Raw genomic sequence first — 26150 nt, forward strand, 5'->3', positions numbered from 1 at the left:
TCAACTGTGATAGAAAGAGTATATAAGTAGGATTGCATTTGGATATACATGCCAGAATTCTGACTGCTGTGCTTTAACCAAATAGGGTTTGTTTTTTTCCCCCATATAACAAGAAGTCTGTCTTTCTGTTCTACCATGTGACTTCTGTCTTGATGCATGTGGTCCCATAGCTATAAGACGGCTATGATGAGTTATGTAGTGTCATGTCACATTCCAGGCAGAAAGTGACTGCACAGCAAGGCTTCCCAGAACATTTCAGTTTATTTTTTCATTAGTCAGAACTGTGCCACATGGCTTCCTCCAGTTCTAAGGAATTCCAAGGTAGCTAGTATTTTAGCAGGGTATACCGCTACCCCAGATACGTGCTCTGTTAGTGAGGAAGAGAGGGAGAATGCACAGTGAATGAGGAACTAGTAGTGGCTGCCAAAGGGTTTTGATGGTTGCTGAAGTCTCCAGCCAACAGAGCAATCCATGAGTCCATCCACTTGCAACAGAATATGGTGATACTATAGTACTTGATGTGAATAATCTGCTTCATATTTTTAAAGTTGGATTTGAGAAGCAAAAACATCTATTGGTTTACCCTTAAGTAATACACATGTTTGTAAATTGGAGTGTCATTAGGTAATATACATGGTCATAAATCTCACTAATGACATTGTACACGATCCTCTCCTCCCAGCAAAGTTTCCCTTAGAATAGAGAGTACTTGAATAAATAAACTCTTACAAAAGCTGTTTGCACTGTAGATTTCTGATTACATGTGATTTTTTTTTTTTTTGCTAAAATGATTGTAAATCAGCTGTGTGTGAAAACAATTATGTATTATTTTGATTGAAATTGTACCCATTTTTAACAGAATTTGCAATATGGTAGCTGTTAAATAAAACTGGTAATTTTTTTAAGTGAAAAGACCTTATTTTCTAAAGTAACCTTATTTCTGTGTAAAAGTAACACATGTATATTGTAAAAAAAATTCAGCTGATACTGAAAGACATAAAAAAGACAGTAATCTAACTACCCAGAAATAATTATTGTTACCATTTTGGTATACATTTCTATGAATACAAAGTATTTGTATTTTGGGACAATGTATTTTAGGATTTAGGTAATATATTTTGGAATTATTTTGAACATAGTTCAGCATGAATAAGTATATTAACTGAGATACTGCTTGACATAACAGTTTTGGAAAACTTTGGATAAATAACTCCATTTCAGCCTTCAAAAGGTAAATAAAAGTTACTATTTAGTTTTCATTATTCATAGCTGAAAAATTTTAAAGTAGTGTCTCTGGAAAAGTTTGACAATAAATTCTTACTGATTTTGATTTATCTTCTAACAAGAAATAAAAGCTTTTGCTCTGAGCCTAGGATTTCCTTATTCTTCCCTGAGTCCGTTTATTTATTTTGGGGCTCACAATTGAAATCAGAATAATACAATAGCGGAAAATTGATTTGAAAATTGAATTTTTTTTTTATAATGACCATTTAAAGTTCTCTGTAGGTTTGGGTCTTTTTGTACCTGAGCATTCATTTGTCTATCATTTTCAAGCTGCAGATATATTCCACCTCTCTAGTTAAATTTAGCTGAGGAATTGTTAGGTTCAGGTTATAATTGCTCTTTTTCTTCTCTTCACTTTCCCAGCCTCTGCAGTACTTTGACAAGCTTCACTCCTCCTGCGAACAGTGTTTTCAGTGTGTGTCTTATGCGCTGTCGACAGGCTCTTTCCATGTTCTGCTGGCCTCCTACTCAGTGAATGCCACGGCCGCCTCTACCCCCGCATTTAGTGCAGGGATGGCATAGAGCTGGGCAGAGTCATTGTATTTTTAACATCTATTTTATGAACAGTCCTCAATAGACCCTTTCTTTTATCCTTCTTAGATCTCTTGCCTACAATAAGTGTCAAGTTACCCCCAAATGGTTTTTGGTGCCTTGATTACTGGCTCAAGGTTCAAGTAGTTAGGCTTTCCTACAAGTCTGGGTAACAGAGAAAGTGAAAATACTATGTTTTCCATTTTAACGCCACTTTAACTATTTATTGGACAAATAACATTATAAATATAACAATGGAATTCATTTAATGAAAAGGAAAGATGTTCCCAAGTTCTGCAGTTCTAGTGAACAGTTTTGCTTTTCTGTGTTTTCTTCCAGGTTTGGTCTATATGCATATGCAGTTTTTACATTGTTATCATCAGAATGGCTATCATTTGATTTCTAAGTTGTTTCCTTTAATTATGTTTCCATTTTGTTACATAATCTCTATAGTGATACTCAAATGAGTTCATTTTCCGAATAGGTAATTCATTCCCAAGTTATAAAATTCAAAATATATAAAGGTGCACAGCAAAAGCTCTATCTCACCCTGGTTCTCCAGCTGTCTTATTCCTTTCCACTTTTCCCAGAGCCTAACTGCTTTCCCTGGTTTCTTGTGACGTAACTATGCATATATACTTTTCTTTGATTCTTTCTCTCTATTTACGAGGTTTCAGAATAATGTATTGGTTTCCCAGAATCCTTTAAAGAAGACCAGTGAATGTTTGTAGGTGTTTTTCCCTGTATAAAATATTTTTTTATTGTCCTTTAAAAAGGTTCAGCATGTGCTTTTAACTCAGGCAGCAGTGCTTCTCATCAGTCTGACGTCTCTCACCATGTCAAACTGGCTGCAGCTAGTAATACTTCATTAAATCCAAACGGAAAAAATGGTTTCAGTTTTGAAGGAAAAAATCCAATTCTGAGAACTGTTAACATTAGTCTATAATTTAAATCAAAGTGAGGGCTAGTATTTCACGTTAACTTTATAATACTCTTCTTCTCATACAAAACCAAAAACAAGATTTTCTAACTCAACAGGTACTGATACGATAGACACTGCATGCTTACTCTGGCACTCGTGCTCGCGTGCGCGCGCGTTCTCTCTCTCTCTCTCTCTCTCTCTCTCTCTCTCTCTCTCTCTCTCTCCCCCCCCCCCTCTCTCCCTCTCTCCCTCTCTTTCTCCCTCCCCCAAAACAACAACAATCAGTTCACGTCAAAGGGGGGACAGACAGTGAAGATTTTTGCTTCTCATCTTATGAACATCATGAATTTTAATGTATTTGATGTGATTCAGTCCATTGTAGCTCTTCTTTTTAATGCTCAGCTTGGCCATCTGTGGCCAGTGGGAGCATCTCCAGGTTGTCTTCAAAGTCCTTTTTGACAGGACCCCAGTCATCTTTGAGAATTTTCTTGCTTTCTAACATGGTAAGATGTTTCAGACCCATCTTGTATTCACTGATATTTTTAAATTAATATAAAATATCTCATTGAATCAGATGTAAAGTCATGCCTTCCTTAGTGGAGAAAGTTTAGGTTGTTCCCATTTAAAAATATTGTTAATAATTTTCAATCAATATCTCTGTTGGTAGACTTTTTAGGCTTTGGTTTATGCCCTTTGTGTACCTTTCACATGTAATTACTAATTCAAAGAGTATGAATATTCTTTTAATTCTTAAAAATATTGCCAATTTAATCGCAAAATGATTGTGCCCATTTGTAAAATATGAGTATGGTGTTTTTAACATAATGCCAACATTTGGGTATTATGATTATTTTTTATATTCAGTCAATCATATGAAATCATAGGTACTCTTCTTGTATTGCATTTTTGCTAATTATGAAATTGAATATAATTCCATATGTTTGTTTATGAATTAAGTTCATTTTTATATGAATTATCTATGCCCTTTGCTTATTTGCCCGTTAAGGTCTTGATTTTTTTTTTTTAAGGTCTTGATTTTTTTAAAAAACAAAAACATTTGTGTTCTTTATATATTTTGAATATTAACCTTCATCATATTGGTTGCAAATAATTTAATTCTGTTTTAGTTATATATTGACCAATATTTAATCTTCTTTGAGAGACCACCAACTTTTAAACATAAATATTAATTCGTTGTATTCAACTATCTGTGTGAGCTTGGCAAGTCACTTTACCTCTCCAGACTTCACTTTCCTCATCTATCAAGTATTGGGTTGAAGGTGGTCTCTCAGATCCTTTCTAACTCTGACAGCCAAGATTCTCTTAGGTAAAGCTCACCATACTTAAATAGCCCTTGCAGTTCCTGCTTTTTTAAATAAAGAATTTTTACCAAGGGAACCTTTCACAACCTTCTGGTCAAGTTAAACTTCATCTTCAATTTTCCTTCCCTAGCCACATCGTTTGGTAGAGCTCTGAGAAAGAATATGGTTTGGTAAAGTGCTTTTTTTGTTTTGCTCCAGTGAAATCCTGTGATTGTTGGGTTTTTTTCAAGTCATGGAGAATGACTACTCTCTCAGCCTTATGTTATTAGATCTTAAGTTATTTCAAGTAAGTGACCATTAGATCGTGTTCAGCCTTTTGAAAAAGTTTTACAGAAAAGAATTTTCAGAAGTATATTGAGGCAAAATTTAATAAGGTTTTAAAATAGAGATACTAATATTTTTTTATCCAATATCCAGGGTACTTATATTAGGTTGGTGCAAAAATAATTGCGGTTAAAGGGTTAAAAATAATTGCAAAAACCACAATTACTTTTGCACCAAGCTAATAGATTGTTAACATAAGTTAGCAAAAAGTGACTATAAATTTGAGTTCAACTATCAATTTTATTTGGCTCTTACAGTTTTACTAAATCTTTTTTTTTCCTTAAGAAAAGTTTATGATTGTAGTCTTGCTGGTGAAATATATATTGAATCATCCATATTGCAAGGCTGCAATTAGAATCCTGGACTAAAACACCTGGAGGTCTGTGAACAATAAAAATAATCTATTGAGAATTTGCTGTTGGAATGCTAACTGTAATACACAGATTTGAATGAGTTCCCATGACTTATAATTGACTCGTGTCCTTAGAGAATAGTTTCTAATATTTTTATGCTTTAGTCTTTTTTCAAAATATGACGACGCTCTTTTATGTTATCTTCAAAAAGGTTGGAAATACGTCATTTTTTTCATGTCTGTATTTTGCTCCCATTCAGAAATTAGACTTTCAGTAACTTTATTTTTAAAAAGTGGAGGCCCCAAAAGTAAACAAACAAACTAAAAGCCGTTGGGTATTTGATGAAGCCCTCAAAGAGCCTGTTCCCTGCAGAGGCCTGTGGGCCCTCCATTGAAGCCAGTTTATTGTTATTTCACATGTAAGAGCCTCAATTAAGTTTAAGAGCAAGCTGTTAGTGGCAGACACTTTGACAGCTGGCCATCTGAAACAGAAGAAACAGTAAAAAACAAACCAACCAAACGGAAAACTGTATAAAGGACATCTAGTAAACCAGACACTACTACAATAGTCAAAGCCACCTAATATATAGAGAGACATGGCTCAAAAAACCGAACACCAGCTCTGTATATTTCATGTACACTGAATTATACAATAGTATTGTTTTCTCTCATATTGGTCATTAACAAGCTCAGGGCCAAGTTTGTGGTCTGCCCCAAACAAGTGCACAGGCTTTCTGTGCATCTACCATGTCTTCCCGAAAATAAGGCCAGTTCTTACATTAATTTTTGCTCCAAAAGACACATTAGGGCTTATGTTCAGGGGATGTCATCCTGAAAAATCATGCTAGGGCTTATTTTCTGGTTAGGTCTTATTTTCAGGGAAACACGGTATTTAGGTATTAATTTCTCCCATGGTTTCAAGATTTTCTTTCTACCTTTACTTTCCCTATGCCCAGTTCCTACCTTACATTTTTATTATGTATTGTAGTGTTTTTCCAGCTTTTTTCAAGTTCCCCTAATGTCTATAAAGAAGTGTGTTTCCACCCCAGGCGGTTAAGAGTAAAGGCCTGCCATAATGTGAAACATTTTTGAAGTCCCCTTTTTTATGTTTTAATGTAAAAATGGATTTCCCCAAAAAATTTCAAGGAAAATCCACGAACATGCACTATGTATATGTCCTGTGGCAAGTAGAATTGCTTGTGTAGGGGTAATATTCTAATGAAAAATACCTTAGATTGTTCATATAACATGATACAACTTGGTGTTGACTCTCGGTAAGTTCAGCACAGCCACTTTTCCCTCCAATGTTGAAAGTGTTTATTTACTCTTCCTTCATTTGAATACCAGATGAAATAGTTGGCTTGCATTTAGGGCCTACTCACATGTTGGGTGAGTATTATATTATCTTTGAAGAGTAAAAATCACAGTCAGTGTGGTGAATGGCCAGGAGACCTAAGACCACCACTCATCCCTGGTGCGCACATTCACCCTGAAATGCTGGGGGGAGTTGCCCACACTGTTATTTTTCTGTCTTATTTTATTTTGGCTGTGTTCATACACTTGAGTTTGAGTGAGTTGACTGCTAGCAGGACATCACTGGATTGGTCCCTGATGCACATCTTTGGGGTATGCATGCCCCAATTTGAGAAGCACCTCTGTATTTAAAGTTTTGTCACATAAAGGTAAAGACTTCATTCCAAGTGCATATTTCTTCCCAATGCTAGACACATGAGGTATCATTGTACTTGATTTCTTGTGTTTTTCCCTTTATATCCATTTCAGTTAGGTTAAAAAAAAAAAAGGCCTGAATGCACTTAGTAACACTATTCTTTTAGCACAAAGAAAATACAATGTCCTCTTACAGTTTAGTACATCTTTTAGACATGCCAACCTCAAATAAATCTAGAGCTTATCGTATACATGCCATAATTTTGCTACTGATTTCAGTGTAAGACACAAATTTGTTTTGTCAGAGTTCAGTAAAGTAAGTGTGGTTATGTAAAATATATTGAAAATTTTTTTTCTTGGCAGGGGGTGGAGGGGCATGTCAGGTGCTGCAACCTGAAGAGGCATGTTCAGTTTTCTATTTTCGTAAAAAAAAACGAGAATTGCTCTTCTGTCTGTCTTTTTTTCCTCCCTCCCTCCCTTTCTCCCTCTTTCCTTCCTTCCTTCCTTCCTTCCTTCCTTCCTTCCTTCCTTCCTTCCTTCCTTCCTTCCTTCTTTCCTTCTTTTCCTTCCTTCCTTTTTTTAAGCCGGTCATTTTATTCCTTGAATCCCATACTCCAACTCTTCTCATTTTGGCCAGAAATATTTTCTGTTTCCCTGAGATTAGCTTGTACTCTAAAAGAAAATATTTAAGAAAATTCCTGTTTAGAACTGCAATTAGTTCAATTTCAGAATTTTTGCTGGTGCCAAATGTTTAATTTCTTCTTAAGAACAATGATTTTTATTAATTTAGAAATTATAATTCACATTTTTTATAAGGAGTTCAAGCAATGTGGAAAAGTACAAATAGTAAAGTTTTTAAATGATTCCAAATTCTACCAATAGAATTAATCCACATTGATATTAGATAAACATCATTTAGAGTATTCCTTTCACATCTATATTAATATAAGGAAGAAAAGGTATATGGATGGAAGAATCAAGATCTGTTGCTCATACTATAAATGCTATTTTTCATTAAAATCATTAAGTTCATCAAAAATAATTATAAAACTTTTTTAACATGAGATGTATATTATGTACCAAAAATTCCCTTAAGTTGAACAGAAAGATTTTGAAATTTTTAGATTAGAATTATGTTTGGCTATATATCAGTTTTAGGCAATATCTTTAATTCTGTAAAGGAAATTAGTATTGGCACTTCTGACATCTCTTCCCTGACTCCTATTTTTAAATTATTAATTATTATTGTGGTTTATAAGCATTTACACTATGTTCTATGACCATGATTACCATAATTGTTAAATCTTAATGTTATATTTAAATGGATTTGTTGCCTACTGTGGGCCCTTTTACCATAACTTCTCCATTCTTGAGTTTTTTATTTTGATTTATCTCTTGTTTGTCAGAATTTCTGAGAGCATGTGTATTTTAAGAAGGTCGGTCGTATAGGGATTATGTGACAAATTCTTTCATATTTAGTGATGTTTACCTTTTGCCATTACACTAGAATGACATCTTGGCTGGGTATAATATTCTTGAACATACTTTCTTTCCCTCAGACCTTTGTAGTGTTGCTTCATTGTCTTCTGACATTGGATGTTGCTGTGGAGAAATCTGAAGCCAGGCTGATTTTCTTACCACTTTGTAGGTAACTTGCTTTTTTTGTCTGGATCCATGAAGTATTATTTTTGTAACCAAAATATTTCTCAGCTTTACTCATTCACTATCAGTTGTCGTTTTCTGGAACACAATGTATTCTTTCAGTACAAATTAGTTCTTTCATTTCTTGGATTATACCATTGAGTACATTTTCTGTTCCATCTATTGGGTTCTCTACTTTGGGGATAACAATTATCCCTGTGTTGGACTGTCTTTGTTTTCCATAATTATTATCTTCCTTCCAGTTGCTTTAGTCTTTGACTTTTCCCTTAGATGCAGTGCATGCTTTATTTTTGTTTTTTTGTCTTGCATAATGTTTGTATGGTTACCATTCCTTTTCATCTTGCTAAAGTGTGAGCAGCTTTGTCGAGCCATTTTATTTGTTCTGGTATAGATGTTACTGAATTCTTCCTGACTGCATTTCCACAATATTTAAGATTTAATTGTTTTCCTCTCTGAGCTACAGTTTTAGGATTGGAGTTTGCTGTTTTATATATTTTTCTGTACACTGGCGGTGGGAGTGTAGGGCTTAAGAGAGTGTATAGATATCAAAACATAAAGCCTCAGTAATTAAAACAATTAATATATGTGTTGATACAGAAGGATCTTCAGGGTATTTTTTTAAGGGAAGAAAAGCAGGCTATGGATCAAGGTGCATAAAATGCTCCCACTATGTAAAAAAGTTTTTTTAAAAATGTATAAATATATATACATTCACTTATATATTTGTTATTACATACCTAAAATATATCTCTGGAATGATAGACAGGAATTAATAATTGGTTACCTGTGGGAAAGGCACCTGAGTGGTAGTAGGATGGGATTGGGAGGGAGACTTCTCTGAATACCGTTTTTATACTTTTTAAATGTTAAACAATGTGAATGAATTACTTATTTAAAACACAGGCACTCTTCCTTCTTTTCTGAGATTTAATTGCTCCATCCTGGATTCCTCAACCCTATAGAAATAATATCCCATTCCTATAGGGAACTTGGTACCAGCACTGCAACTCAGTGTGGGTCCTGAAAGGCTTGGCATCGATGAGGTGGCTCCCAGGTAGTCACTTCCCCCCACATCCCCATCATTTTCCAGCCTCCATGCCTGACCCACTGCAGTCAGAAATGTATGTTTCTCTCCAAATCTGAGCCTGTTAGTGAAAATTCTCAGGATTTTATTGATTCACCTATATCACTTTTGGAGGGTAGGGACAGAGTAGGAGGTATGCGATCGTCTTTCCTTTCTCAGTTAACACTTTAAAGAAATGCATGGCATAAAGTTGTGCCCCATTCCTGTTTGGCTGCTGCTAGTGATTTTTGCTGTTATTGAATGTTGTCACTTTTATTTCAGTGCATCTTGTATTTGGGTAGGGAGATTCTGATTTCACTTGCCATCATTTAGCTTAATTTCTAGCACCAGTTTTGTGTCTCCTGCCTTGCTTTGGTCAAGTCTCCATTACCCATGTACGCCTTAATGGTTGGCTCCTTCCCTAGTTATGGGCTCCATCAGAACACTGTCCTACTCTGCTTCCAACCTGTGTTGCCTTTCCCATGCGTAACTTTCAACCTGGTCTTTGTCATAGGTAGCCGATCCCCCAACCCCACTAACCTGGCCCATCTGAGGGCTGCACTGGGCAGACTGGATTTCCAATGCTGCCCAGCTTTGCAGAGCTCAGCTGTTTTGGGAGTGCTCAGAACACCCTGCTTCTGGGGAAAGGAGAAACTGATTGCCAGATCCCCTTTGTACAGCTTCCCTCACCCACACATGCCTATATTTCTTTTATCTGCTAATGTTTTACTTCAAAAGTTCATTGCCCTTTCAACATAAATTCTCATAATTATTTCTAAAGTTATAACCTTCCTTTGCCAAAGATTTACAATGCTGGCAGATGTCTTTCTGAAACCAAGAAGCAATCATGCCATTCCCTGTGTACAAAGTCCTGAAAATAAGAACTATCCTAAAGCGAATCATTTACACTCTGAGAGTAAGTTCATGAGGGCAGGGACCCTGTTGTATCCCCAGGATGGAGAATAATACCTGGCACAAAGCAGGTACTTCAAACATATTTTTGAATTAAATTACTAAATAATAGATGCCTAGTGAATCTTTTTTTAATGAATTTTGACCTAGTGATAGCTTACTGATAAGATTGCAGAATCTCTTTCTGTCATCTGAAAATAACCTATTTAAGTAATAACAACAAAAAATCTGCAGTTTATGTAGTTTTAACATGCAGTGTCATTGTGTTCAAATAACGGGTAAACTGGCATAATAAGTGCAAACAGTAGAATAGACTGCAAGAAGTCTAGAGAAGAAAGAGGATCTGATGTGTCTCATCTATCTATACTCTTCATTTCACAAGGATTTGTGGTAACATACACAAAATATAACAATTTAGTATGGTTCACATTTGGAGTGAAAATTTCTGACTACCAAGTGGAAAAGGACAACTGAGTTACATAATTCCTTTCATTGGAAAAGAATAAATATTTCTTAGCATTAAATTCTAAAACAAATTTCCCACTTGGGGCTTTATATAACGAGCATTGAATGATAGGTTGGATATTATACTGCATACCATTTCTACAGCAAATAAGGTAATAATTTTTTTTAACAGTAAATGAAATCTACCTGATAATAACAATAAACCAAAGTCAGTGACGTCAGTTCTGCTCGGAGCTAAGATAACATGGTCCATCTAGGTGGCCTTCTTTTGCTGTCTGGCTTGACTCCCAGGATAAACTTGGAGTTCCTGGCCTTCAGATGGTCTTGCTTATATAAGGGTCCGTTCTTCCTGCTGGCCTTTTGATTGGTCCAGGAGAGCAAGCAATTTGAGATTGGACTGTCTGGTTAGGGTCTGAGCTGCTGGTTACTGGGTGACTGGTTGTGGTAGGTTCATATGCCATAGAAACTAAGTGAGAGTTGATATGAATGACATCATTTCAGGAAAACTCAGTGGCCTAACTAGGTAGGTTCCCTGGATGGGGAGCACAGGAGCTCCTGCAGCACAGCCAGCAGCATCTCTGCATCTGCATCAAATTAGAAAGCTTTCATCAGCTTTTTATTCTCTAATTATTAAAATGTAAATTTACTGGCTTTTTATTCCCTAACTTATTAAGATTTAAATTTACCGTGGAGGATGTACTAAAGCAGGCACGCTTCTATACTGCTGGTAGGAGTGTATATTGATACAAACTGTTTGGAAAGCAGTTTGGCAATATATGAGTATATCAGGAGCCTTCAAGGTCTTCATATCATTTATCCTGGTATCTACTTCTTGGAACTGTCCCAACAAAATAATCCTTTTAAAAAAAAACCTAAGCCTCAAAAAAATGTGTTATTTCTAATACTTTATTACTTCATTTATAGTATCCAGAAATTGGAGCAAATTAAATGCCTCTCAGAAGGAGACTAGGTAAATACTATTTTCCACTCAAAGGAATATTGTGGCTCAAGTTAAAATATTTTGAAGACTATTTTTTAAGATAGAAAATTTCTTTAAAATGTTAAGTAAGAAAAGCAAAATACAAAGAGTTTAAACAATAGAAGTTAAACTGTATTTAAAAATGTACTTAAGGATTAATATCATTAAAATGTCCATACTGCCCAGAGCAATCTACAGATTCAGAGCAATCCTTATCAAAATACCAATGGTGTTCTTCTCAGAACTAGAATAATCCTAAAAATTATATGGAACCACGGAAGACCCTGAATATACAAAGCAATCTTGAGAAAAAACAAAGATTTCAAACTATACTACAAGGCTATAATAAGTAACACAGTGTGGTACTGGCACAGAAACAGACACATAGATCAATGGAACAGAACAGAGAGCCCAGAAATAAACCCGCACTTGTATGTTCAATTAATCTATGACAAAGGAAGCAAGAATATACAATGGGAAAATGACAGTGTCTTCAATAAGTGGTACTGGAAAAACTGGACAAATACATGCAAAAAAAAAGAAACTGGATCACTCTCTTATACCATATACAAAAATAAACTCAAATGGATTAAAGACTTAAGTATAAGACCTCACACCATAATAAGTTGTAGAAGAAAATACAGGTAGTAAACTCTGATATCAGTTTTAATAATATCTTTCTGGATACGTCTCTTTGGGCAAGGGAAACAAAAGCAAAAATAAACAAATGGGACTACATCAAACTAAAAAGCTCTGCAAAGCAAAAGAAACCAACAAAAAAACCTACTACGTGGGAGAAGATATTTGCAAACGATACATCCTTTAAGGGGTTAATATCCAAACTAAGGAACTCATACAACTCAACGTCAGAAAAACAAACAGTCCAGTTAAAAAATGGGCAGAGGACATAAATATTTCTGCAGAGAAGACATACAGACGGCCAATAGACATGAAAAGATGCTCAATATCACTAATAATCAGGGAAATGCAAATCAAAACCACAATGAGATACTACTTCACACCTGTCAGAATGACTGTTGTCAAAAAGTCAATAAATAAAGGGTGTGGAGAAAAGAACCCTTGTGTACCGTTGGTAGGATTGTAAATTGGTGCAGCCAGTAAGGAAAACAGTATGGAGATTCTTTGAAAAATTAAAAATAGAACTACCATACAACCCAGTAATTCCACTTCTGGGTATTTATCCAAAGAAAATGAAAATACTAATTCAAAAAGATTGTGGCATTATTTACAATGGCCAAGATATGGAAGCAACCTAGGAGTTCATCGATAGATGAATGGATAAAGAAGATGTAGTACATGTATATAATGGAATATGACTCATCAGTAAAAACGAGTGAAATCTTGCCATTTGTGACATGGATAGACCTAGAGGCTATTATGCTAAGCAAAGTAAGTCAGAGAAAGACAAATACCACATGATTTCACTTGTAGGTGGAATTAAAAAAAAAAGAACAAACAAACACAGACTCATAGAAACAACAAACTAATAGTTGCCAGAGAGGAGGGGGGTGAGAGGATGGGTAAAAAATAAAAATGTACATAGAAAAGACTCGTGAGAAATATACCAACCAAAAGAGTAAATCTTTGTTTTTGGTTACTAAAACTTATTTTTAAGAAAAACAATCTTATTTTTGTTTAGCACTTTTGAAAATTAGAGGTACATAAATCTCCCTAGAAAAAGGAGCTTTATGGTTAGAGAAGAAACCTGTGTTCAGCCAAATTGCGATCTTCATTCCTCAGATCCTCCCACACCCTTCTGTTTAAAGTCATACTTCCAAGCATTCTGATGCGGGCAGCAGAAAAAAGTACTCCTGGATGAGGGTGTCTAAAATCCCCAATATTCAGTTATTATAAAGGCTCTGCCTCTATTACGAGAAACTCCATACCCATCAGCAGTCAGTCTTAGCTTCCCTTCTAACCTCCCAGCCCCAGGTAATTACTTTCTGTCTCTATAGTTTGCCTGGTCTGGACTTTTAAATTGAATCATGCAGCTTGTGGTCTTTTGTCCACTGGCTTCTTTACTCAGCATAATATTTTCAGGGTTCATCAATACAGTAGTATGTATCAGTACTTCATTTCTTTTTATTTATTTTTCATTACTTTTTACTTTATTTCTAGTGTTCCATTGTGTCGATAACACCACATTTTATTTATCCAGTCTGTTGTTGGACATTTTGCATTTCTCTTTTGGGTAATATGAATACCACTATGAACGTTCACGTACAAGTTTTTGTGTGACATATGTTTTCATTTCTCTTGGAGATAGATATACTGTGTTTCCCCGAAAATAAGACCTGGCTGGACAATCAGCTCTAATGCGTCTTTTGGAGCAAAAATTAATATAAGACCGGGTCTTATCTAACATAATATAACTGGGTCTTATATTAATTTTTGCTCCAAAAGATGCATTGGAGCTGATTGTCCGGCCAGGTCTTATTTTCGGGGAAACACGGTAGATATATACCGGGAGTGCCAAAAAAATGTACACAAGTAGACACTTTGGTCAACGTTGCTCAAGCAGTAGTTCGCCGTCATCAGCAGTGTATGGATGCTGATGGTAATCACTTTGAGCACCTCTTGTAAATGCAGAAGTCAAACGAACTTGTATTCGTCTGTTATCGGTATATATTGAGTATTACAATTTTAATACAGTTTTCCTTTCTTAAAATGTGTATACATTTTTTTGGCACCCGCTGTATATATCTAGGAGTAGAATTATTGGGTCATATGGTAATTCTGTACTTAACATTTTGAGGCACTGCCAGATTTTTCCAGAGTGGCTGCGCCGTTTCAAATCCCATCAGCAGTGTATGAGGGTTCCAATATCATCACATCCTCATTAGCAGTTGTTATTGATTTTGATTATAGCCATCCAATGGTTGTGAAGGATGTATTGTTAAGGTTTTGATTTGCATTTCCCTGGTGACTCATTGATGTTGAGCATCTTTTCATGTGCTTATTGGCCATTTGCCTATCTTTTCTGGATTCTTTGAAATCTCTATTCAAATCCTTTGCCCATTTTTAAATTGGGTTATTTGTCTTTTGCTTGTTAACTTGTAAGCATTCTTTATATATTTTAGATATAAGTTCTTTATTGTATATGATTAGCAGATATTTTCTATGTGTTGGTTGTCTTTTCACTTTCTTGATGGTGTCCTTTGAAGCACATAAGTTTAATTTTGATGAAGTCCAACTTATTTATATTTTCTTGTGCTTTTAGTATCACATCTAATAAACCATTGCCTAATCCAAGGTCACAAAGATTTACATCTATGTTTTCTTCCAAGAATTTTATAGTTTTAACTTTTACATTTAGGACTTTCATCTATTTTGAGTTAATTTTTGTATATGGTGTGAGGAAGTGTTCTAACTCCATTCTTTTGCATGTGGCTATCCAATTGTCTCAGCACCATTTGTTGAAAAGACAGTGATTTTTCCATTGAATTGTCTTAGCACCCTTGTTGAAAATCATGTAACTATAAACGTGAGAGTGTATTCTGGCTTGCAGCTCTATTTCATTATCCTGTATGTCCATTTATATTTGTCTTTCATTCATTCTACACAGATTTACTGAGCATCTTTATATGCTAAGCATTGCTTGACACGCCCACATTACTTGCTTTTGGGAATGAAACCATCCCCTCTTGAAGCTCAGATCTTCTTTAAGAAACTCATTCTAACAGGATAGAGCATCTCTTTTTCTTAATGAGATACAAAGTGATTACCTTTTATAGCCAAACCTGTAGAGACAATTTATCTCTGTCTGATTTGTACATGGTCTTTTGGCAAGTTGTAGTTTGTCCAGCTATAAATGTTTAGAAGTCTGAGTGCAATTCTTTTTTTTTCTTGCTAACACCAGCAACCTTGGTGTTATTAGCACCACGCTCTAACCAACTGAGCTAACCGGTAACCCCCAAAAGTACTTTTTTTTTTTTAAGGAGGGCACAGCTCACAGTGGCCCATGCGGGGAACGAACCAGCAAGCTTGGTGTTATTAGCACCACGCTCCAACCAACTGAGTAACTGGCCACCCCCGTGAGTGCATTTTTGAGGGCTTGGAAGAATAAAAATTGGTCTGGGATAGTCCAGTGAGTGTATTGAAAATGGTATTAGTTTTAAAGTGGAAGAAGGATCTTCGACTATGGTGAGAGGTTCCTGGCAGATGTGCAGGGGTCCACGTGCAACTTGAGAGGTCCAGGAAGTTGGTAAGTCTAGTTGCTGGTAGCAGTAAGGCCAGAGAGAAATGGCGGGGGAGGGGGGCTGCTGGATTGAATACCCATAATTCTGCTTTCAGGTTTTAGTAACAGTCTGCCGGTGTAAAGTTACAAAGAGAAGATGATGTTTACAGATCATGGCTTATTGCTGGGTGTAGGATGACCTAAAGGAGGCAAGAATTTTATATAATGGTGGTGGCATCTGGTCTCTAGGTAGAGATTGTAGTTGTAGGAACTGAAGGGAAAGGCCAAAGAAATGTAAACTTAGCAGAACTTGATGATTATATGAAATAATTAGAGATGCTTCCAGTGTTGTAACTTGAGGACATTGGGAGGATAATTGTACCAATGCTTTCTGTGATGAACAAGGTAAGAAGAAATGGTTTACAAAGATAACAAACTTTGATTTTGCTATGCTTATTGGCAAAAATCTTCATGTGGATTCTAAGATATCAACTTAACCATTAGATAGTATATCAAGTCTGGTATACAGGAGCTTCCAACATTCATTAGACATAAATCCAGTTGATTTCCCTTCTATAGGCGCCTATTCATTTTTGAAAACCCATATTATAAAATGAACTTCAGTGTCGAATTGTAAAGGTTAAGCAGTGGTTTTGTTTTCTCTACCTGTATGAAAAGTATAAAAAACATTTTACTTGGTCAGTGATTTTTGAAAGGTTTAGTTAAGAAGTGTACTAGATTCCATGGTTCGTTATTGCCATTAACAATATTATTGTTTTGAGGGAGGAAGAAGTTTTTAATATTTACTGTATCAAAAAACGTAGTCTCTATAGCAATATAGATAACTCTCAGTTGCTCAAGATGGTTTTGTGCCTAAACATTAAATATTGCATGTTAGAAAATGTATTTCATGCTGAAACAGTACATTAGATTCATTTATCCATCCTAAAATTTCTTTCAGGAATTGTTCCGTCTTCTGTTGTCCTGACTTCTTTCCAGGTGATGTCAAGAGTTTTTCTAATATGGGCAGTAACACATAGCGTCAAAGAGGTAAGTGTTTGTATAGACTAAAATAAAATAATATCAGCACTAACAAATGCTAGTCAACTTTTCTTTCTCATGTGTTACAGCTAAAGATGGAACTCCATGTCACATTAATATAGCCGATAAAATTTATATTTACCGTAGGAGTTGGGTTATTGGGGTAAACACATCCCAAACCTGGTAGTGCTGTTGAAGACAGGACCGAGTAAATGAGGAGTCCTGCGCTGTCAGTTCCCATGGAGATTCGGATGGCGTGGATGTGGTCTGCAACTCAGTTATTTTTTTCTGGTATCTTGTTTGTATCCCACACTAAACTGGACAACTGCATCCTTATAGGGGGACCATTTTGCGAATGGGGGACATTAATTAATTCCCAGAACAGTCCAATTTTTAGAGGACCAGGAGAAACAAACTTGTTTCTACCTAGCCCAGCAGGATTAATGGAATTCCCAAATGTGCTGAGTCTGGAGGATCTGGGAGCCTGGGTGGTCCATACACAGTTCATACACAGGGATACTCCTTATAAGAACTAAGGGAAGAAAGGCATCATTACCATGAGTGTGAATTCACAACTAAGCTTTCATTTTCTGATTGGAGAAGGGGGTTCTTTTCCTGTATGTTTTTTGCTTTTTAAAAGTCATTTATTTCTGGCTAATGTCACCTTGAGGTAAGATATCTGTAGCCACCACAAGGATTCATTTTTCAGTTTTCCCGTCCCAGTAACCTATCACCATCATTATTGGATTCTTTCGGGCTCATGAAATGCACTTATCCATTGGCATTTTTCTGGTGTTTTGTCTTCTGTTCTTTCAAAATCTGTCAAAACATTCTGTTTTTTGGGATTTATGTTGACCGTTTCATTTGTATTTCAATTAATGAAGTTTTTAAACTTTCTATTGTCATGATATGTATACAGAAAAATGCACATAGCTGATGAGTTTTTAACCAAAGTTGATTAAGCTATTATTTTTGTTACATTCATATGGAAGTTGCAGATACACAGGTGTTTTTTTTTAAGCTCTTTCCTTGAAGATGTCTGAACTTTCTATGCAGGAAGAATGTAAAATAATCACATACTTCTTTTAGAGTGATCACATTTCTTAAAAAAAGAAAAAGTTTAAAAAAAACAGGCAAGTAAATCCTAGTGTACCATATTGCCCTTTGTTCTCGCTTTTGTTTATGGAGTAAGGAAAAGTTACTTTTCTTATACCATGTGACCTCTTCATTCATTTCAAGGTTCTTTCTACAAGTCATCATTTTAACCTGTATTTCTTCCTTCCTTACTTTCATGTATACAGTATTTCCTTTTCCTTTTTAAAACAACTCATAGTTTTAACTTCCCAATAGTCTCAAATGACCTATTTCTTTCTAATAGTAGCTCATTTACATTCTTAACTAGGTAATTATGTACTTTGAATAATTAAATGTTAGGTAAGTGAAGACAGTACTGTCAACTGTGGAGGGTGTGATCGCTTTGCCGACACTGTCCAGGTGCTGACACACCAGCTGATAGATTATTCATGGCCCCTGCGTCTCCTTTTCTCTTCTGCTTCAGGACCACTCCTCTGCTTATTGGCCCTTCTGGCAAACAGGGTAGCAAGTAAATAAAAAATACTCACAGTGCAGGTCAAGCAATTCTGTTAGCCACATTACTGTTAGCGACATTTGCCAGGATTTCCTGGGAGACCATTAAGAATGTTGGCTTTAAAAGCAATTGAATGTCTGTGTATTACAGGGACATGGACCGTCATTGTCCTCAGTAACTGCCCTGCCAGACATACAGATGGACTTGACATTTAGCAAGTGGTTTCAGATACAGTGTCATATTTGAGCTTTATAGTAATTTAAGTTATATACTTACTACATTTGCATATTCAAAACTGTTCTTCTGTGACCAAACTTAACAGTTTCTACTATCATTAACATATCATTTTCTTAAGAATGTGGTACAGTAAGTGTTACTGTCTTTTTGCCACCTCTGGCTGACACTTTTACATATACCCTACGGATGAGTTGACTTACTCCTTTCTCACGTGAGTAGGATTCAGTGTTTCCGCTGTTCCAGGATCACAGTTCTTTTCTCATTTCCCTTGTCTTTGAACAGAACTCATTCATCACTTCGTTTATGGCAGCCCGCCCCAAGTCTTTGATCGCACTGAAAAGCCTGTTGCTGTGGCTTCTCGCAACAGCTGCCTGTCACCTATTCCTCAGTCCCTTCTCTTGGCCAAATGCTGTTTTCCTGCCTTGGAGTTTCATACTAGCTATAATTCAGTTTGTTCTCTTCAAAATTACACATGACTTCCCTGCCAAACTTCCATTCTTTTGTTTTTTCCTAAAACAGCTTTAAAATGTCTTTATTTTCCTTATATTCTCACTGTCTCACAGTAATGTTCAAATTCTTTTCCCAGAGTCTGCTCTCAGTTTCAGTTTCTTTGACATCGTAGTTCCCTGTAAAGTGGACAAGAGCGCCTCGTGTTCACAGCATTGCATTTGGATTTGGACTCTTGCTCTGCCCTCTCGGGGCAGCTCATCCTTTCCATGCTTATTCCTTTGTTTTCCTGTAATTGTACATTGTGTGCTAAGGTGTAGCCTATGTACCTTTTAGTACTAGATACTACTTTTTTTATATTTGAGGTGTATTTCCTTTTAAGAGGCCCCCCCACACTTGTCAAGCTAATTCTCTACCCCACTGAATGCTACTCCCATAAATGTTGCCATGTACATTGTAGAACTAAAAGGTAATTAGATGATTTTCTTTTATGACATATAAAGAACCACCCATCAGCTATTGTGATACCTTGATTGGCAAGATATCAAAGAAAAAAATTGTGGTCTCCATGTTCATAAGGTTTTTCTTGACCTAACATAGCAAATAGCCTCCCCACTTTTTTCCTTTTAAAAAGTGACCATATATGTGACCAAAGTAAATCTGACAAAAACAGCAAGGTCAGGTGGGAGGTAGGGCCTGGGGGATACAGAAAGGAATCAGCAATTCTAGCTGACCTCTTTCCTTTCCAGTTTTCCCACCTGTCTCTCAGACCTGACCTGGCTCCTTCCCATCCCTTACACTGGCTGGCCACTGCTGCCACCACATCGAGCCGCCCCGGTCATTTGTTCTTCTCACCCTCTGTTGGGTCTGTTCTTTCTCTTCACTTTAAAGTGAAACAAGATTGGCATTTTTCAGAGTAAACTGCAGTGGGAAATGCCACCTTCCATCCCTCACTACAATCCCCGCTTCAAAAACAGACAAGTTTACTGGGCACATACTCTTCCTTGTGCAAAAGTAGCTACGCTGAGCCCAGATTCCTGGACACACGAATAGGCCACTGTCTCTTTTCGTGGCCCAGCCCTCTTTGAAAGAAGCCACCCCAAATCCTCTCCTGAGTTCTTAGTGTAAGATCAGATGTCCCCGGTCACCTCCATGGGCAGTAGTTGAGAAAGAAGTTGCTAAGCTCTCCCTGTGGCTTTAGCCCAAGTGCAGTGAAACTGCCTACACTTCACTAGGGGAAATTTGCGTAAATAGAACTGTACCTGGAATGCTGAGCCTGCTTTCTTTCTCACCCTTTGCCACCATTAGAGAAAGGGATGTTTTCCCGCATTCCTCTGGAATGTTCTGTGAGTTCTGATTTCACTGGTCAGCCACCTCCCACCTCTTTTTTGGCGTGCTGCTGGGCTTTGTAACACTTAATCTGCCATTCTTGCCAACTTCTCAGCAAGATGCTTACAAAAAGCCTGTAATCAGTATTTTAAAAAGTCAGTAACCTCCACTTTGTTATCATTATACTGGTTTTTGCTTGCTTGCTACCTTGTCGTTTGCAGAGGGCTTTGTTAAAATATATCATGATCATTCACTCTTGACAACCATCCCTTGAGGTAGGTTGGAGCCTCTTCCATTTAGAGTTTGGAAACTAGAGAGGCAAAGTGACTGTCATACGTCCAACGAATGGCAGAGTTGACTATCCCACCGCGTCAGTTTCCTTCTCACCCTTTAGAAACGTCATGTGAACACAACCTTATTTTCACGCGCTAACCATGCTTTCTCTATCTCGCATGGAGTTGGAAACCTCTGTCTCAGACCCAGAAGCACTTTTCCTCTTCAACAGTTCTGTCATGCCACGTGCATATCAAGACATGATTCTCTAGTGACGTCATTTGCACATGAAGTGTTCACATCAGGTGTGGGCCCTGGAGGCTTGTCTGCAACACTTTGCCCATTTGCTTCTATTGTTTCAGTGCTCAGGTAGCTCTGTGATGAACCCCTCCAACCAACTGGCCTTTGACCATGAAAGTTCCAAACCTGTTTTTCATATTGGGGTGTATGGACTATTTGGAACATAATTACCCAGAAAGCTTATTAAAAGTGCACATTCCAGGTCCCACCCCACACTTGGGAGCAGAGCCAGAGAATCACCATCGTGATTAAGCTTCTCAGGTAGTTTCATGAATTCTAAGGTTTGAGAAGTACTCTAAGATGTTGTGCTCTAACTTTTATTTGACTTTTTTCTTGATTTTACTTCACATTTCTACTGAATTTACTTGAATCCTAATCACATCTCACCATCTCCTTTCCAAGCCAAGAGCTATAATTTCATTCATGAAGAATGAAAGCCTTAGAGTTACCTTATGCTGCTAAGTAAAGGTACTATGTGTCATCTGGTGCCTTCTCCAAAATCCAGTGTCTGCTGAGCTGAGGCTCATGTGCACCTAAGAGGAAGCTTGAGAGGCCCGTTCCGAAAGCAGCGGAAGATCAGAAATCACAGCACTGAAGAAGCAAAACTAACTTTCATTTGTTCAATTTGAGAGAGAGTTGTAAGGAATCCAGCTGCTTCGCTTTGGGAGGGGGCTGCTGGGAAAGACTCCGTCCTGGGCATGTGCTTCACGCTGCCCGGCCAGCACCCCCGGCAGATGTAGGAGGTCATTTCCACCTGAGGAAATGCTGTGCAAACATCTCTCTTTCTGGGATTTCTCAAGAAGTGTTACCTTCCTTGGATAGTTTTATTCTTTTCTAGGTAATGCGAACGCAGTATTCTAGAACATGGAGGCTGACCATCCTCCCATGACCAACCCCTTATGCAAGGGATTGATAAGTGTTGGCTTTGACACCTACCCTGTGGCTTAGGACAGAGCACTTCAACTTTCTGAGCCTTGTTTTTCTCATCTGTAAAATGGTAATACTAATATCTGCCCTGCTTATGTCAGAGCTTTTGTGAAGATTAGGTGAAAGGACTATCTGAAAACAGTATTTAGAAATCAAGGTCTTTAGCATGTAATTTTTTGGCCGAGCAGCTTCTGAAATCCCTTACAAAGCAGTTTCAGTTCAGAAGGAATGCTACTTCCTTCATAGATGGAACACAATTTTGTTTCTTCTTTTCCTCTTCTTTTTCACTCTTGTGGAAGCTAAAATACGAAGTAATATGCTATCTCCCACACTCCAGTGCAATGCAACCAAAGCAGGTTTTTCTTGGCCAGGTACTCCAACTGGGCTCACTGTATGCCCATGCTCTTGCCACCTCGTGAGGTGCTTCTCTTGTTAGTTAGCCTCTTTCCTGTGGCTGCACACGCTTCTTTGTCCCTAATGATTATCCGTGAACATGGCTTTTCAGTGAGGCAGGAAGGGTGTCTTATCCCCATCAATCAGATGAAGAGCTGAAGTTCTTTGTGTGGGGTACATCATCCCTCAGGTGCCATCTTGGACCAGAAGTCATGCCACTCTGTCTTCAAGCTCATTGCCCTTTCCACAGTGAATTCCATCTCAGTTAGCAGAGTCCATTGGGATGCATTCAGTATCGTTTGGCCCCCTCGAATGCTAAAATGTCTAAAATTCCCCTCCCTATTCCATCTATTCCCTTACTTTCTATTTTAAATAGTTCTGTAGGTGGATTTGCATCACCTTCACTTTTAAAATTAGCACGTCTCCTAAAGGTAGAAAACCTCATCATTTGATTGTTAATCAGACACTGTCAAACTTTAGACAGCTCCTAGACAAATGCCACCGTACTTCAGTGTCACTTCCACACCTGTTAATAATGGACACTTAAAGGTAGTGTTACTTTTCTCGTAGCATGATGATTCATTTTGCCAGTACCTATATTTAGCATAGGTGATGTTGGCAAAATCAGACTATCTGTTTTTCTCTGTGTTTTCCTGTCTTTCCCTTTGCAACATTTTCTTGAGCTGTGTATAAAGATTTGATTTCAAAATATCGAAAAAACATTTAGATCCTTTCAGGTTCAGTGCAGGTTTACTTCTGACATCCCATGTTGTGTCTTGCTCCCATTGTCTTAGTTCTTTTGTCGTCCTTGAAAAACTCCACTGGAACTCATTACTGTTCTTTGATAATAAAATCAGCTATGTTGAAAACGATAAATGTCTTAAACCAACGTTACCACCACTTCCTACAGAACATAGCCCCCTTTGTCAATTACTAGTCGACTAGGTTCCAAGCTCTACAAAATCAGGAAATTGGTTTCATCTGTCTTTTCCTGCTAATCTTTTTCTTGTCTGGGCTCTCCTCCCTCTGGTGACCTTTCCCCTCATGTACCCCTCATTGAAGCGTCTTAGGACTTTTTCTTTTGCTCTCTTACCCCAAGGGCCAAGTCTGACATCCACCATTCCTGATTGTTGGTTCTGGCGTGAAAGGGAGCAGTTACACCCAGCAAACTCCCCGGAAGGCGGCACAGTTATGTTTATTTTGGGGAATCTCACTGGGGTAGAGCAGCGCAGGGCCAGCCCTGCCCCAGCCTCCCCGATTCTAGACCATCCTGACAGACGCCCGGTCCCTTCAGGCTTGAGCACTTGGCTTCTTTTCCCTCTGCCCCAGAACTTTCAGATCTTAGGTTTTCCAGTACATTTTACACTTCAGTTAGTCTTTCTAAATATGATGCTAACCCCCCTCTCCCGTTTAATTGATGGTCTGGATGCATCAGTGAGGTCTCCTACAGTGCTCCTATTTTTTATAATGAAATTTCTGACAAATTTATTACTGGAACATATCCTCTTCAAATATAAGATGTTTTATACTATTAGGTAGCATCTTAATCTATGTACTGCTGCTACTTACAAGTAGAAGGAAGCCTGTTCAGAGCCAAATCTGCTTGCAGTCCTGAGACTAATAAAAGTGCTTGACTTTTGACACTAGGAAACTGTCATGGGAAAGGAATGACAGTGAAGGAAGAAAAAAATTGTTACCTTGAGTATGAAATAGTAGTTTCCCAAATAAGCCCATGAGATTTACAGGCTGGGAGCCTAAGTGATTTCAGCTTTGGTTATATGTCATCAGCTTGAAATAAAGAATAACATGGGGAAACAAAGCACTGTGTCACAGATCTATGCTGTCAAGTTGTATTGTCAGTGGGGCGTTACCAATATGTGAATTCTGGCATCCACACCAGTTTTTATCTATGCTTTGAAAGTGAAATGAATTACGATGCTTATTTAGACTGCTTATTTCAGGCCAAAAAAACCCAGTAACGTTTTGGTACTGTGTAGTGAAGAGATATGTTGGTTATCTACATTTTTCTTCTGGGTATTTCCTCTCCCAGCACTGTCCTGAACTTCCTGCAATGGTGGAAATGTTCTATGTCTGTGCTTTTCAGAACAGTAGCTGCAAGCTATATGTAAACACATATTGGACCCCTGAAATGAGGTTAGTGTGATTGAGGAACTTAATTTATTTCCATTTTATTTTAAATAGCCACATGTGACTGGAGGTTACCATATCGGACAGTACAGCTATAGATGTTCAGTGTTCAGTGTAATATTTACTATTCTCTTGACTTCAATTAGGTGTTCATATGTTTTATTTCATGTACATGACTGTGTGATTTTTTTTAAACCAAATAGTCAAAGCATATTTATATGGTACACTTGATGTGCTGTGTTCTTTAAATCCGGGGACTTTTTTTTTAGTGCTCTGTAGATTAAATCGTTATACAAATCCTAAGTGCAGGTGTGGGCAGCAGTGTGGGTGGTGTGCTCAGCTGCTGCAGTAGTAGCTGCTGATTAGCTGGTGAGGCTGGTCGCCAGGCACCACCTTTCAGAGGCCCACAGCTGGGCTTCTGCAGTAGATTCCCCAGGATAACATGTCCCATGTGCGCCCTTGTTGAAAACCATTTCACAGGACTTTTCTCTCCTATTTGAGTTAAAAGATGCCATCGAAGAATAGTCAGCATTATTACCCCAGTGAGCTCAGAGTCTCATTTCACACTGTAGAAGTGAGGTGATTGGCATGCATCGTGAGCATTGCGAAAATATGTCAGCACAGTCAGGGAAAGTTAGAAAGTGTAAACTGCTTTTAAACGGGTGCTCCACAGGGCAAGGAGTGGCACTTTTAAAGCATCATTAATATTCATTTGGAAACTTCTGATACGTGGGAGGAGAAACTCTCTTAAATTGGTCTTTTATATACTGTAGCGTTTTCAATATAACTTTGTTTTAAAGCACAAATATGGAGTATCAGATAGTTTAATTAAAAACACACAAATTGTCAAGAATACCAGTACATTCACCCTCCTGACAGTTGGCCTACACAGTGAATACAGCAGGTAACTGGTCTCCTTGGGAATCTTGAAGGAATCATCCCCCACCCCCCCGTGCCTATTAAATATATAAAATATATTTCCATTTCTTTGAGCAAGAGGATACAATAACCTTTTTTACTTACCTATATCAAGAAGCCCTAGAAGTCAGGAAGCATTCATTACAAGCTGTGATGCAGTGGATAAAATAAAGCATATTACTAAGTTGTCTGCCTTTTCCAGAGACAGGAGCCTTTTCAAGTCTGAATTGAAACCTTGGTGCACTTCGGGAATTTGTAAGACATGACTTGATATACATGTGTGGATGCATGCCCAGAGTAAGCTTTGCATTTTAGAGGGGACGGGAACTAATTATTGGGCTTGATGCGTTAAAGATTTAACTTTTGTTTTCTTCAGATTGCCACCATAAACGTTTGTTTTTAACAGGATGAGTTTTGGCATATTCTCCTTTTTACTTTATTTTGCTCTGGCAAAAAAATTGCCAGAATAACCAAATTTGAAAATTGTGCATCTCTTTTGCCATCTGCATTGGTGCTGTCTTGTTAGGTCAAGTTTAAAAAAATCTTTTGCTGAGGTTATTGCTTCAAAGCAAAGTATGTTCAGAGCCTCAAGTGTTGTAAAAACTAATCAAACTAACCACATTAAAAAAAAAATTTTTCATAGTTTTTCAAACTTTAGTTTTCCAAAACCTTTCAATTGTGTAGCACTTGGCATCTGTAGCAGAGGTTATCACCTAGCAGGTGGGTTTTAAATGAAAGCTCAAGAAAAACATAGTGATTGGCAGGTGCAAGTGCCGTTTCACAAGAGTGGCAGTGCTTCCTTCGCTGGTGACTGCTGACCGAACCCAGGTGTATGCAGCCTGAATACTTAAAGTAAAGGCAGAAAGC

The 26150-nt window shown here is 37.4% G+C and overlaps 1 protein-coding gene across 1 annotated transcript in view; it reads left to right on the top strand.

Annotated features, from left to right (window-relative positions):
* Positions 1–26150, top strand: part of HACD2 (3-hydroxyacyl-CoA dehydratase 2) — an 88278-nt gene that overhangs the window by 37522 nt on the left and 24606 nt on the right. The window contains exon 4 of the mRNA XM_019738944.3: positions 16644–16732. Coding sequence (XP_019594503.2) covers positions 16644–16732 — 89 coding nt within the window. The remainder of the gene's footprint in view (positions 1–16643; positions 16733–26150) is intronic.

Source organism: Rhinolophus sinicus, chromosome 17 (assembly GCF_057876585.1).
Source record: "Rhinolophus sinicus isolate RSI-liver-muscle chromosome 17, RSI-T2T, whole genome shotgun sequence".
Taxonomy (NCBI): Eukaryota; Metazoa; Chordata; class Mammalia; order Chiroptera; family Rhinolophidae; genus Rhinolophus; species Rhinolophus sinicus.